General features: G+C 41.0%; 1 protein-coding gene across 1 annotated transcript in view; it reads right to left on the reverse strand.

Annotated features, from left to right (window-relative positions):
- Positions 1–14784, reverse strand: part of prkx (protein kinase X-linked) — a 45408-nt gene that overhangs the window by 9101 nt on the left and 21523 nt on the right. Inside the window, exons 4-5 of the mRNA XM_083989205.1 lie at positions 14172–14291; positions 4358–4453 (exon numbers count right to left, since the gene is read on the reverse strand). Of these exons, the coding sequence (XP_083845331.1) occupies positions 4358–4453; positions 14172–14291 (216 nt within the window). The remainder of the gene's footprint in view (positions 1–4357; positions 4454–14171; positions 14292–14784) is intronic.

The following is a 14784-nucleotide window of genomic DNA, read 5'->3' on the forward strand; positions in this document are numbered from 1 at the left end:
ATAACGTTGTGTTATTATCTCATAGTGTGGTGAATTTTCAGGTCACAATTTGTCCACGAGAGCGTTTTTGAGTTGTTGGATTGTGTATTTGATGAGGGAAACCAAGAAATCCCATAAGCGTAGGCCAATTTCTCAAAATGTTGAACTATCCCTTTAAGGCAAGACGTCATTTCCAAGTCCTGACTTTATAACCGTTGACAAAAACACCAAATATGTGTTCTATTCGCAGCGTTAAATGTCAAATTCTGAATGTGTTTGTCTTGAGCAATTCAAAGCCACCGTTAAAAACTTTATTCAGTCCGACTCTCTTCTCACTTTGCTTCCTATTCTTACACAAATCTGCCGGTTTAACTCTTGGCAGGTCGGCAGCAGCAGCAGCAGCAGCAGCAGCTGGGGGCTGACAACGTCCTCACCGTGACACTTGCTGCAAAGGGAAGGGGAAGGGAAAATGCTTCAATTCCCTTCATGAACCTGGATTACTGACCTGTCTGATCTGTCAAGTGCCAAACCTCCGAGGCTGGAACAGAAAGCCAAAGTGCTAAAGAGTGAATGGTCTCTGAAAGGGGCTCCAACTGTGAGTCAATCCCATTGTTGACGTGTCCAACTTTACAGCAGAACTGAACATGTTTATAGCCGGGTATGAAAATGGTTTGGTCTTTATAGCTAAGTCTATTTAATGCCTTCAAATTAACTGTATGGGGAATCATTTAGGGGAACGCTCCTTAGCTGTGGTAAAATGAGCATATATCACGTACTGAAGTGATGTACTGCTTTTATAAAATGGTTCCCAATAATGGCAATATGATTTCATGTAGGTTTGATTTAATCAGAAATAAATTTGATCTAATTTAGTCTATTTGTTAACATCGTCAAAACACCGGCTACCTTTTGCTAGCGACTGTAACAGTTTGTTCAGGTTCAGGTTACATTATTCGTACCCATAGGTAGATGTGTTCTTTAGTGAGTTCACATGTAAAACATTTAACATTTTATCATTCACATATAATAGACCAGAGACAATGATAAAATGATAAAAATGCTCCATAGCTTAAGGCTCGACCAATAAACACACAGATTGCTTAGAACACAGATGAAATCAGTAATAGGGATAAAAGAGCCAGAGCGATGGATATATGACAACAAACTTCCATTCATACTTCCCTGATGTGGAGTGATATGCTGTGATAAGGCTTCAGAATAGTAGCTGTGGTATACGCGCATTATATCACGGTTAAAGGGATAGTTCAACATTTTGTCAAATTGGCCCATTGCCATAATCCCTATAGTTTTAGGAGTAGGTTCGTTACCTTTAGCAAGCTAGTTTTAGAACGGCGGAGCAGAGCCGCAAGCTGCTCAGAGCTACGCTACGGAGGCTAATGGGAGCGCTTTGGAGTTGTCGGATTGTGTATTTGATGAGTTTAATGAGGGAAACCAAGAAATCCCATGAGCCTCCGTAGCGTAGCTCTGAGCAGCTCATGGCTCTGCTCCGCCGTTCTAAAAATAGCTTGCACCAACAATTAAAGGTAACGGATCTTAATCTACTCCTAAAACTATAGGGATTATGACAATGGGCCAATTTACCAAAAATGTTCAACTATCCCTTTAACAAACAACCAGATTGCCGGATTTTACCTTTCCATTTTCATTATTTTGAATATCACACCTGCTTTAATTTAGAGACAGCTGCATATTTGGGGGTGTGGCTACTCAAATGAGGTAGATACTGACACGATTTTAGCCATTTTTTATACAACTGCAGCTAATCTAGTGCTAATCTGTCCATACACCATATATGGTCATGAGAGGAACACATGGGGCCGGTGCAGAGGCCTTCAGGTCAGGTCACCACAGTGTCACTAACAACTCTACTTAACTAGTAGCTAATTTTATGACCATTGTTTTATTGCCGTAAAGCCCTTAACGGCGGTGGGGCGAGGGGTCACCCGGTGTGTGTGGATTCTCCGGGGTCACGGGGTCAGGACTGACTGAGCACACACACACACACACACACACACTGATGTAGCCATACGTCAGTTTTGGGGACATCACACACACTTATATATAGAACATTTCCTAGAGATTTAGCCTAACAGTGACCACCGACTGCAGCCAAACCCTTCAACATGACTTCTGTCCCCGTTTGGACAAGCCGTCGCCTTTTTACTGGTCTTCAGTCTGAAATGTGTCCCCAAAGGTAGCCTATGGCAACAACACACACACACACACACACAAACACACACACACACACACACACACACACACTCTAAGTGCACCGAGCCTGTGATCTTGCACATTCCTCCACACTCCAGCTGGTCTAATGAGCGGTGTGTGTGTGAGTGCCGGGGAACCGGTCCAAATCAGCCCGGTGTTGCCATTAGCGACTGCAGGTCCACCTGAAGCTCATTGACCCCGGTGTTAAAGGGACATTGCAGCACTAAAGGGACCGCGTCCAGGAGCCCATATGGCCCCCACAAACGTTTCAACTATGATGCTTAAATAGTCGTTTAAGGCGGAGGAGAGGAGAGGGGAGGAGAGGGGAGGTGGCTAACCTCTCCTGACTGGTCACAGAGCAGGAAGAGGTTCAGCACATTCAGCAGCTTTGTTAAAATTATTTTAATTCCGTTTTCCCTCATTAATCTGTTCCCAATATCACACAGTGAAAACTCAAGTTTAGAAATTATAGAAATCTTAAATATGAAATTGTCAGAAGTATTCAGACAAATTTGAGCTTTTTCACAATTGGTTGAGTTTGGACTAATGAGGGAAATTTATTTTATTCTAATGTCAAAAAGTGAAAGAACAAATCAACATGTTGTATTTTAGTGCCACAGTTTTCATACAGTTCAGCCATTAGCTTCACAGTTTTACCTCCATTATTCAAATAAATGGTTGATTTGTTCATTTTTTTTCTGATATTATAGAGTGACAAATAAAAAAGTTGTGATAAACCTTATTTATCCTTAAAGGGAGAGTTCAACATTTTGGCAAATTGGCCCATTGCCATAATCCCTATAGTCATAGCAGTAGGTTCGTTACCTTTAATTGTCGGTGCAAAGCTATATTTAGAACAGCGGCGCAGAGCCGTGAGCTGCTCAGAGCTACGCTACGGAGGCTCATTATGGGATTTCTTGGTTTCCCTCATCAAACTCATCAAATACACAATCCAACAACTCCACAACGCTCTGGTGGACAAGTTGTGACCTGCACATTCACCACGCTATGAGATAATAACACAACGTTACCACACAGAGTTGTTTTAGAGGGAAATTCATGCAAAACCACTGATGCGCGTTGCCTTCAGGGACAGTTTTTCAGTTTTTCAGTCTTGCAGTCTCTGTATTTACCGCTAAAATAACTCTGTCTCATAAAGTTCTGTTATTATCTCATAGCGTGGTGAATGTGCAGCTCACAACTTGTCCACCAGAGCGTTGTGGAGTTGTTGGATTGTGTATTTGATGAGTTTGATGAGGGAAACCAAGAAATCCCATAATGAGCCTCCGTAGCGTAGCTCTGAGCAGCTCACGGCTCTGCTCCGCCGTTCTAAAAACAGTTTGCACCGACAATTAAAGGTAACAAACCTACTGCTATGACTATAGGGATTATGGCAATGGGCCAATTTGCCAAAATGTTGAACTATCCCTTTAAAATAAAAAAAAGACCTTGCAGCTAAGGTTTGCTAGGCTCGTTTCTATGGTAACTTATGATCTGGACGTTCCAGAGGTGAATTATCACAGAGATCTCCTCCTTTACAAGATATATGGACCTTGTGGATCCAGTAAAAACACCGAGTGAAGCCGTTTCATTTTCAAGTTGGATTTTCTCTCCGATGCTCCGATTTCTCCGACAGCAGCTAAGTTCCTCGGGTCGTTTCTCTGATCAATTATGAACCAGAGCTGAATTCAACAGAGATCCTCCTCTCCGAAAACCAAAACCAGAACCTGGTTATTAACCCTGATAAAAATCATCCAGAATGGTGGACAGAGGAGGCCTCGATGGGTCTGGGAGTCAAGGTTTCTCTCATCTGATAAATACTTCTCACAAGTCCATGTTCAATAACACAAACTATCATTTTCCAGCAGATGTTTCATTACTTGATACAGTTTCAATATGCAGTTAAAAACACTCTGTATCTTAGAAAGAAATGAATAAAAAGTCAATGTTGATGCTTCTAACAGACGGCGATTATGGACAAAGGTGCTTCAACAAGATGTTATCATGATTCAGATGACAGATAAAGGACATTTTAATGTGGAATCTGGTGGCAAGCGAGGCCGTGAAGGATTAAATCTGATAAACACACACACAGAGTCTTGGCTTGTTGCTATCTAAACCGTGACCCGGGGTCCAGAAAACTTACTTGACATAGAAATCCAGATGACGAGGGAACTCCAGTTTTCCGGCGAGGATCTTCTGGTAGATTCCGAAGGGGTTGTCATCAAAGAACGGCGGGTACCTGCGGAGAGAGGAGAAGAGCAAATGTCATCTGAAGCTGCCATACGCAAACACAATTTGTGCTTTAGTGGGGGGAAAAAAGACGAAAACCCAGCTGTTCAATGAGAAAACACCTCACTGAAATGATTAAAAACGTGCAGCGTCGGTCGCCACCGTCACGTGATATTGTGAACAGACCAGCATGAAGGGAGTGACAAAGAGATTAGAGACAGAAACGGACATGACGGCGTTAAATTTATGGGCTGAAATAACCACTTAATAATAATAATAATAATAATAAAGTTAAATTTGATACTTGTTAAGACTTTTTAAAGCCACTTGAAATGAAATTTAAGACCGACTTCACAATAAACACAAATGCAGAAAAAAAATCAATTACATAGAGTTATAGGGACAATTTTACCCACTTCCAAGGTAAAGTGACTGCTACATGAACATTGGATTGTGTCTCTTTCCAGCTGTCCTTTCAAAATAAATGCATAAAAAGTCTGGAAAAAAAACAAAAAACACTGACTAGTAAGAAATTTAGCGTTGACGGCCGACACTAACTTCTCTATGTCTGAATGTTACCAATTATTTTGAGATTTTAGACTAATTACAACCATAAAATACCACTTACCATTTTTAAGACTTTTGAAAAACTGATTTAAGTCATTTTAATGCCAATTAAGGCCTTGTTTTTAGATTAATGAATTCAATGCCTTTTAAGACTTTTTAAGGATCCGTAAGAACCCTGCCCCATTATGAAATATCGGCGGTGATAATTAAGAAGCAGCGGCAGCCGTAACTAAATGTAGCGAAAACGTGAGTAGGCTTAGTTATCGTCCATTTATCGTCATCGAGGCGAACTGCTGCTGAATATGTCGTGATATTGATTTTAGGCCACATCGCCCAGCCCTATAGTCTACTTGCCAACAATGAGTACCCCCAATGTTTTATGTCAGAAATAGATAGTATGGGTCCCCAGTATTCAGAAACTGCCGGATGCTAACTTGTATATAGTGAACAATTAGCATAATTGACATAATTAGCATGCATTAAGCCGGAGCATATTCTCATTTGTCCAGGTCATAGTATTTCAAAGGAGGTTAAATCGAAAGCAACTGGACTTAGTTATTTGTCGTGTTAGCATGCATTAGCATAATTGCCTATATGGGCAATATTTCAACAACTGCTTGGCTGATCTGGGCAATATTAGTGTGGTTTAAGGGGTTATTGATGATGCTGAATCCATTTCTGACATTTTCAAAATTCAAAATGGCTGTCTAAACCGGAAGTGACCAGATTTTAACCGCCAGTGGGCCGATTTTGATGGATTTCAAAATCTGGTCACTTCCGGTTTAGACAGCCATTTTGAATTTTGAAAATGTCAGAAATGGATTCAGCATCATCAATAACCCCTAAAACCACTCCAATATTGCCCAGATCAGCCAAGTCAATTTTGTTGAAATATTGCCCATATAGGCAATTATGCTAATTTATGCTAATTATGTCTGTTATGCTAATTGCCCAATATATATAAGTTAGCATCCGGCAGTTCCTGAATACTGGGGACCCATACTATATATTTCTAACATAAAACTTTGGGGTACTCAACATTTCTGGGTACTCATTGTTGGCAAGTAGACTACTAGTAAGAGCTGCCATGAACAGAGTGGCGAGTGGACATGTGGTGAGGTCAACGTTTAGAGGAGGGGGAGGTTATGAAAACTTTCTGCTGTGGACAGAACAGGCTTTGTTTACAGCTATTTTGGCAATTCTCAGTGTGTGTGTGTCTCTACTCTCTGTACCACCCACGGGCCTTCTGCTGCTGCTGCTCCACTCGGCTGAACGCTTCCCCAGCTCTCTCCTTGTTCTTCTCCTCTCTCCCTCTCCTCTCCTCTCCTCTCCGGCTTCGGCCTGGACAAGTCATTACCCACAAATTACATAATGGGACGGGGCCTCTGAACGCATTACGCAGCGAGCAGACAGGCGCGTAATCGCACCAGTTTGTCACATGCCGCTTTGCCTCGCCGGTGAAAAGCTCCAGAGTCAGGAGAGACGACGGTGGTGGTGGAGGGGAGGGAGGGGAGTAGAGTCTGAGTCTGGCAGCAGGGGCAGCGCACCGCAGACTCCACTCCCGTGCGCGTTGCTTTTTTTTTCTTTCCAAAATTGATGCTGTCATAGCCGGAGAATCTGGGTCATTTCAGCAGAAATAGGGAGGAGGGGAGGGGGGTTAGGATGTCAAGTTTTCTGACTTGAGTTGATGCAAATGAAGTGATATTATTCCTCAGGGTTTGTCATCATATGGATAGAAAAGACGCCATATTTTACACATTTCCTGTGTTTTATATGAGGTGTTAAAGGGATAGTATCATTTTTTTTTTAAAGTGGGGTTGTATGATCTACAAATAGCCCCTAAGTACTTTAATTGCAGTAGAAGACTCTCTGCACTCCTCCCGTTAGCAACGCCAGCCCATAATAGCCCTGCCCAGAGATTTACAACATACAGTGTTGTGAATGGACCCAAAGAAACGGCCTATTTTCACGGCCTAAAAGAGGTTTTATGTGAAAAAAAAGGGCTATTATGGGCTGGCGTTGCTAACGGGAGGAGTGCAGAGAGTTTTCTACTGCAATTAAAGTACTTAGGGGCTATTTGTAGATCATACAACCACACTTTAAAAAAAAATGCTACTATCCCTTTAAAGATGTATTCTTGTGCTGTGACTAGGGTTGCAAAGGTGCAGAAAATTTCCAGTAAATTTCCGGGAAAATTTCCAGAAGCTTTCCATGGGAAGTTAAGCTGGGGAATTTTGGAAATTTTCAAAATTGTAAACTTTCCATGGGAATTATGGGAATTTATGGGAATTAACTGGAAATTGGGGGTAATTTAAACAAACTGTATCATATCCAAACATAAATGTAAATATTTTCTTCAGTCATAAGCAGACATCCATGCAAAATAATACAAATAAAAAACATTTCAACAGATTTATTTGTGAGTAGAACTTTATCAAGTTTTAATTCTTGTATGAACAATCAATTATTTTACTGAACAACAAAAACATGAATGGTGAGTAAAATATTACTTACTATATTGGATTAAATCTGTTTTTTTAGCCAAGATTATGCTACAATATATTTTCCCCAACTATATTTAAGTTTCCTGTAAAGGGCCAACCTTCAATTTGACAACCATTGCAATAGTTAGTTCCGGTAAATGCACAGCCACAGTAACACTAACTGTCCAAATTGACGCTCTGCAGAATTAAGTAGGCTACATAGTATACTACATAACACTAATTGGAAGTATTCAAATTGACACAGCTTTGGTTTTAAGAAGCAAAATCCACCTCAGTGTAGTTTCCATCTCCTCTCTGCAGCTCTAGTCACAACTCTGAGTGATCTATCTACTGTAATAAAAACCCCGACGTGATAAAGTCTCTGTGAAGTTGATCTTTTGTGGACATTTGTGTTTCAGTATCATAATTATCATACAAGTTCTTGAACTCTGGCGACCAAATTCTGATCAGTTCATCCTTGAGTCCAGATGAATTACGGTGCCAAACGTAGGGAAACTGTGAAAATATGGTATTATTCACAAGAATGGGGCAGAAGCTGATAACACACAGCCACCGAGCTTTAACTGTCGCCAGCACAGATGCAGGAAAACTTTTGGTCCTTTGCCAGAGACGTAATTTAGGAGTTGTTGATGTCTGACTGCTTTGACACAGTCTGAATTAATCAGCTGAGACAGGTTTTAGACGCGTTATGTGAAAGGCGGGGGGGGGGGGGGGGCGGCTGCAATGACACTGGCAGCTTAAGTGCAGAGCATAATGAATTATGTTTTAAACGGCACAGCGAGGAGCAGCGGAGAGTAAATGTCTTTACTGTTTGATGACAAAAAATGTCACTTGTGTGCTTTAGTTACAGGAAGTAGCTGTTCCAATTGGTCTCAAAAAACAAAACAACTGTTCACACCAAAACCTTTATAGTGTTCTAGTGGCTGAGAATATGTCGCTTGTTTTGTTGGATTTTTCCTCGACTTTAACCAACACTTAACTTTCTTTGGGTTTGTGCAAATAAATTAAGAAGATGTAGCTGTGGTCCATCCAAGTCTAGGTTCTATATTGATTATTGACTATTTAAAGTGATACGCCAACATTTTTTTTCATGTCTTACCTCACTCCCGAGTCCATGACCAGCAGATAGACACCATCCTTTCGACTGTGCGTGCAGTAACAAGGGAGATAGAGCCGTATCGCCCGTAATTAGCTTAGCTCAAACACTGGAAGTGTATGGGTAGTGTTAGCCTGCCTGCTACCCGAGCTGAAATCAGCAGTCAGAAGCTGATTTCATTTTAGCTCTAAACTCTGTAAATATATCACTGTATCAACATTTCAAACATGTTTAGGTGAGAAAGTAGCCGTTTAGATCAGCAGTGTGTCGTTAATTTGTCTAAATACCAGCTGTTTACAATTTTGTTCGGATGAATTCGGCGCTACTCAAGCTAGCCGTTGTGACCAACGCACTTCCGGTTACTTTCACAAAATAAAACACCCGTTGCCCTTTACATACAGAAAACCATGACGATAGGATTTGTGCTTTTACTTTGAAACAGGAAGCTAACCTACCCTCGATGTAGCTAGCTTGAACCAAAATAAACCGTCTTTGCTTGAACCCTCCGTTTTGACCGATCTCGTCCCGTTAGCGGCATTTGACCGCTCAAGATGCCTTACCGGAGAGTTTTGTCAGCTCTGAGACGAAGATCGGTCCGTTTAGAGTTGCTGAAGAGTTTCTCTGATGACTTTAGGTGGAGGCAGGCTAACACTACCCATACACTTCCAGTGTTTGAGCTAAGCTAATTACAGGCGATACGGCTCTATCTCCCTTGTTACTGCACGCACAGTCGAAAGGATGGTGTCTATCTGCTGGTCATGGACTCGGGAGTGAGGCAAGACACGAAAAAAAAAAAAAAGTTGAACTATCCCTTTAAGCGAACACACCCTGTATTCAGAAACAAGAGTCTAAAAATGAGCAGTCAGGACTTCCTGACCTTTGTGATGTCACAAACTCCACTTGAACCAATCAGGATCCAATCAAACCTTGCAGGATTTGGTCTTCATGTGAATGCCAATCAGAAGCCAATCAGAAAAGAGGAAGTTCTGAGGCTCTTTTCTGATTGGCCCGCTGTCGTGTAGTTATTAGAGCTCTGGAGAGAAGATGTAAAACTACACTGACATGGGTTTTGGGTCTTAAAACCACAAATATATCTTCTTATACATCAAAACGTCAAAACAAAACAGAGAAAGCTTTTTTCACTATGTGACCTTTAAATGTCTATATGGAGGTGGTTGTTTTTCCTTTAAGGTATCATATATTACACTGTAACAAGATATTTTTGTGGTTTTGATAACCAAAAACCATCTAAATACTGTTTAATCTGATTGGGCTAAGTGTTTTGATATTCTAACAGGATTAATAAAGTACCTAGACTGGCTTTACAATAATAAAAAAGTAAAAAAAGACTTGGACATCTCAAGTTTACACAATATGTGACCTTTAATGTCACAGCTCTCAGAATAACAAATGATGAGTGCTTCGTTTAATCCTGTTACCAGCACTGTGTCATGACTGTTGCAGAATCTAGGAGCCAGTGGAAGGTTTATACTCTGGTTTGATTTATGGTAAAGGGCTCTACAGATGTCCTTACGTCAAAACTACTCTACCTTTAAAGGGTTAGTTCAACATTTTTGGCAAATTGGCCCATTGCTATAATCCCTATAGTCATAGCAGTAGGTTCGTTACCTTTAAAGGGACAACGAGGAGTTTCTATTTGGTTATAAAAAAGTCTCACGTTAATGTGGATGAATCTACGCTATAGTTCAAATTTTTGGCAAATTGCCCCATGTGTTCCTCTGATGTCCATATATGGTATATGGACAGGTTAGCACTAGATTAGCAGCAGTTGTAAAAAAAAAAAAAGGCTAAAATTGTATCAGTATCTACCTCATTTGAGTGGCCACACCCCCAAATATGCAGCTGTCTCTAAATTAAAGCAGGTGTGTTATTCAAAATTATAAAAACGGAAAAGTGAAATCCAGCAATCTGATTGGTTGTTAAAGGGATAGTTAAACATTTTGTCAAATTGGCCCATTGCCATAATCCCTATAGTCATAGCAGTAGGTTCGTTACCTTTAATTGTCGGTGCAAGCTGTTTTTAGAACGGCGGAGCAGAGCCACGAGCTGCTCAGAGCTACGCTACAGAGGCTCATGGGATTTCTTGGTTTCCCTTTAGCAAACTCATCAAATACACAATCCAACAACTCCACAACGCTCTGGTGGACAAGTTGTGACCTGCACATTCACCACACTATGAGATAATAACAGAAAGTTACGAGACTGTGGTTTGATTTATGGTAAAGGGTCCTTACGTCAAAAACTACTCTGTGGCTCTGTGACACTTTGACTTTGTGGGTGACAGGACAAAAAGCATTTCCCCTCAAGGATCTCAATCTCTAATCACCGGCACGACGCTCCACTGAACTGAGGAGGTGGACGAGGACCAGCCGGAGAGCCAGGGGAGGTGAGGATACAGGAAAAAGGGGGTCAATTTCATTTTAATGCAGTCAATCGAAGCCGGGCCTGGGAATAGACACGCTTTGATTAAAGTTCCATCCTTCATTTGAAATACTTTTTGATGCAATAATTAACATGAAAGTGAGTGGAGGTGGGGGGGGGGGGGAGCAGGTCTTCATCTGGGAGGTGAAACCGAAATGCATGAGGCAGGTTTGCAGGTTTTCAGCGTGAGGGAAGTGCACGGGGGGATGATTGGTTTCCATTAAGAGCAGAAATCTGGCCCTGGAGGCAGGATCACAGAGAGAAAAGCCATTCTTTCGCTCCCTCTATTCCTCTTCCTCCCTCGGGGGGGCCGCGACCCTTCTCTCAATGTTTTCACAACTTGTGTGCTTCACCCCCAAGAGGACGTCGATGATCTACCGCCGCAAACTTTTCAAAAAAGCGGCCGCCACATCCTCCTCTGACGACGACGACGAACAGTAATACATAACGACGGAGGGAGCTCTTTATCTGCGGGGGTCTTGGAGAGTCTGGTGATGTAATGAAAATGCTGGGAAAAGGTCAGATTCCTGCCACTAATCCAAAGCCACATAGCTTTTCCTACCAGGGCATAAAGAAGATGGATGTGGGGGGGGGGGGGGGGGGGGGGGGGGGTGAGGGGGGACTGGGCTCACACACAGGTGACCTTTCAGGCGGGAGTGAAAGGAAGCTGCTCCGTATTCAGGAGTTATTGCAGCTGCCGCGATGTCCCGGAGTCACAATTACACGACTGTGCGGAAGGGGCCTTTAATTTAAAAAGACAGATAAAGTCGAGACGGACGACCACGTTAACGTCCGGACTGACCATCGGGACAAATACCGGTGGGACGTACAGAAGGAAAATCCATAAATTGTTGCCGTGCCTGTCAATCAGGGCGCCCGTCGCCCAGGTGAAGTTCAAAGCGAGGACACAGACTTCTTGGATTAAACCTGTACAGTTTGATATCCAGTCTAACTGGACTTTGTGACATCACAAAGTCCAGGAAGTGCTGACAGCTCATTTTATGATTCAATTTTTGAATATAGACTGGGTGCACTTCTCTGTGAACTGATCATTTTGATACTTTTACAATGTTAACGTACAACCTAGATAGATGGATATATACTTATATATACTACTTTATTCATTGCCTATATGTCTACCTTTAAAGGGATAGTTCAACATTTGGCAAATTGGCCCATTGCCATAATCGCTATAGTCATAGCAGTAGGTTCGTTACCTTTAATTGTCGGTGCAAGCTGTTTTTAGAACGGCGGAGCAGAGCCGTGAGCTGCTCAGAGCTACGCTACGGAGGCTCATTATGGGATTTCTTGGTTTCCCTCATCATCAAACTCATCAAATACACAATCCAACAACTCCAAAAAAACGCTCTGGTGGACAAGTTGTGACCTGCACATTCACCACGCTATGAGATAATAACACAACGTTACCACACAGAGTTGTTTTAGAGGGAAATGCAGAGACTGTTGATGAAAAACTGTCCCTGAAGGCAACGTGCATCAGTGGTTTTGCATGAATTTACCTCTAAAACAACTCTGTCTCGCAACGTTTCATTATTATCTCATAGTGTGGTGAATGTGCAGGTCACAACTTGTCCACCAGAGTGTTTTGGAGTTGTTGAATTGTGTATTTGATGAGGGAAATCAAAAAAATCCCATTAGCCTCCGTAGCGTAGCTCTGAGCAGCTCACAGCTCTGCTCCGCCGTTCTAAAAACAGCTTGCACCGACAAATAAAGGTAACGAACCTACTGCTATGACTATAGGGATAATGTTGAACTGTCCCTTTAAGAATACCAGATGCTACAGAACTGGCTCAACTGATAAGATATTACACATGGGTCCCTGACACAAAGTCTGAATCAACATTAAAGTAAATTTGAACCTTTAGGGCAAATTCTCTCTGAAGAATTCACTGTGGGACATTAGAATAAAAACCCGGGTGCTTTCTTTCTAAAGGGGATCAACGCCATTGTTCTTCATCTCCAACAATGATTCCCATTCACAGATTAATTTGTCGCAGCTCTGCAGTATCCAATAAGCACACAATGAATAGATTTAGCACACTGAGACAATAACAGCAACACGATTAATAGAATAATTCCTCTGCTCGGTGTACACAGGCTCCTCCAGCGCTTCTTCTGCTCTCTCTTGCAGGGCTGTTATGGTGGATTGCATCACTATTATAGCTCAGGTGTTATTATTGTGTCCACCCCCCGTGTTCGTATATGTGTGTGTGTGTGTGTGTGTGTGTAGCTGATTGTTTAGAGAGATTATCATCAAGTTTTTCCAGTCGTGTCTGTGCTTCAAAGACTTTTTTTTCCCACCTGTGTGTGGCTGCGACATAAGACTCCCTCCTCTCTGATCTCTCATACAGCACTTACTTCTCAGCAGCTTGTCGCCCTGCACCTTTACACTGCAAAAACTCAAATCTCAAATCTTACCAAGAATATTTGTCTTATTTCTAGTCAAAATGTCATTTCTAGTCAAAACAAATCTCATTATATATTTAAAATAAGACACATCATATTAAAAAGTAGCTTGTTTTTAGACACTTTTTACTTCTTTCAAGCAGATTTTCACTTGAAATAAGTAGAAAAATCTGATAGTGGAACAAGTTTTTCTTCATTATAACAAGCACAAAAAACTTTCAGCTTTCACTGGCAGATTTTTCTTCTTATTCCAAGTGAAAATCTGCTTTAAAGGAGTAAAAAGTGTCTAAAAACAAGCTACTTTTTATATGATGAGTCTTATTTTAAGTATAATGAGATTAGTTTTGACTAGAAATTACATTTTGACTAGAAATAAGTGGATTTTTGCAGTGTAAAAGGTAACAACTACAGTAGTCCTATTAAGAAGTCTTATTTCTAGTGAAAATTTGTTTGGAACAAGTGAAAATGATCTAAAAACAATAATTAATTTTTTTAGGTAATGAGTCTTATTTTAAGTGGAAAGAGATTAGTTTTGACTAGAAATGAGACATTTTGACTAGAAATGAGACAAATATTCTTGGAAAGAATTTGGAAAGTTTTTGCAGTGTAACACAATGGGAGCTGCTGGTGCTGCTGCTATGGAGGAGACTAGTGCCCCCCGGTGTTGCACTGTAACACACTGCACCACTTACCCAGCCAGCATTTCAAAGATGAGGATGCCCAAGGCCCACCAGTCCACCGCTCGGCCGTGACCTTTGCTTTGGATGACTTCGGGGGCCAGGTACTCGGGAGTGCCACACAGAGTCCAGGTCCTAGTGGTCAGACAGAGGCAGAAATATGTGCTTGAAATATATAAAAAAAACACTTTTCTTTTATTGTTTTATGTCTGGTTGCAGCTACTTTTCTCTTAACTTTGGAATCTGGACAGATATTCCAATAAAACACACTATTTTCTGACAGTTTTATACAAATGATGCAAGGATAAGTCATAAACATGATGTATTTCTAAACGAAAAGTTGCGGAATACTCAAATAACTTAATTAGGATGTGAATTATATGTGAGAAACAATTATTTAAACACATGTTGCTATTGCGTATTTCATTTTCACTTAAAAATGTATTATTTTAAAGGTCCCATTTTGCATCAAGTAATAATAAATAATAAATAAATAATATTTCCACTTAAAGATAAATTATTTTAAAGGTCTCATTTTGTATCAAGTAATAATAGATAATAAATAAATAATATTTCCACTTAAAAATAAATTATTTTAAAGGTCCCATTTCGTATCAAGTAATAATAG

This window comes from Trachurus trachurus, assembly GCF_905171665.1.
Source record: "Trachurus trachurus genome assembly, chromosome: 2".
NCBI lineage: Eukaryota > Metazoa > Chordata > Actinopteri > Carangiformes > Carangidae > Trachurus > Trachurus trachurus.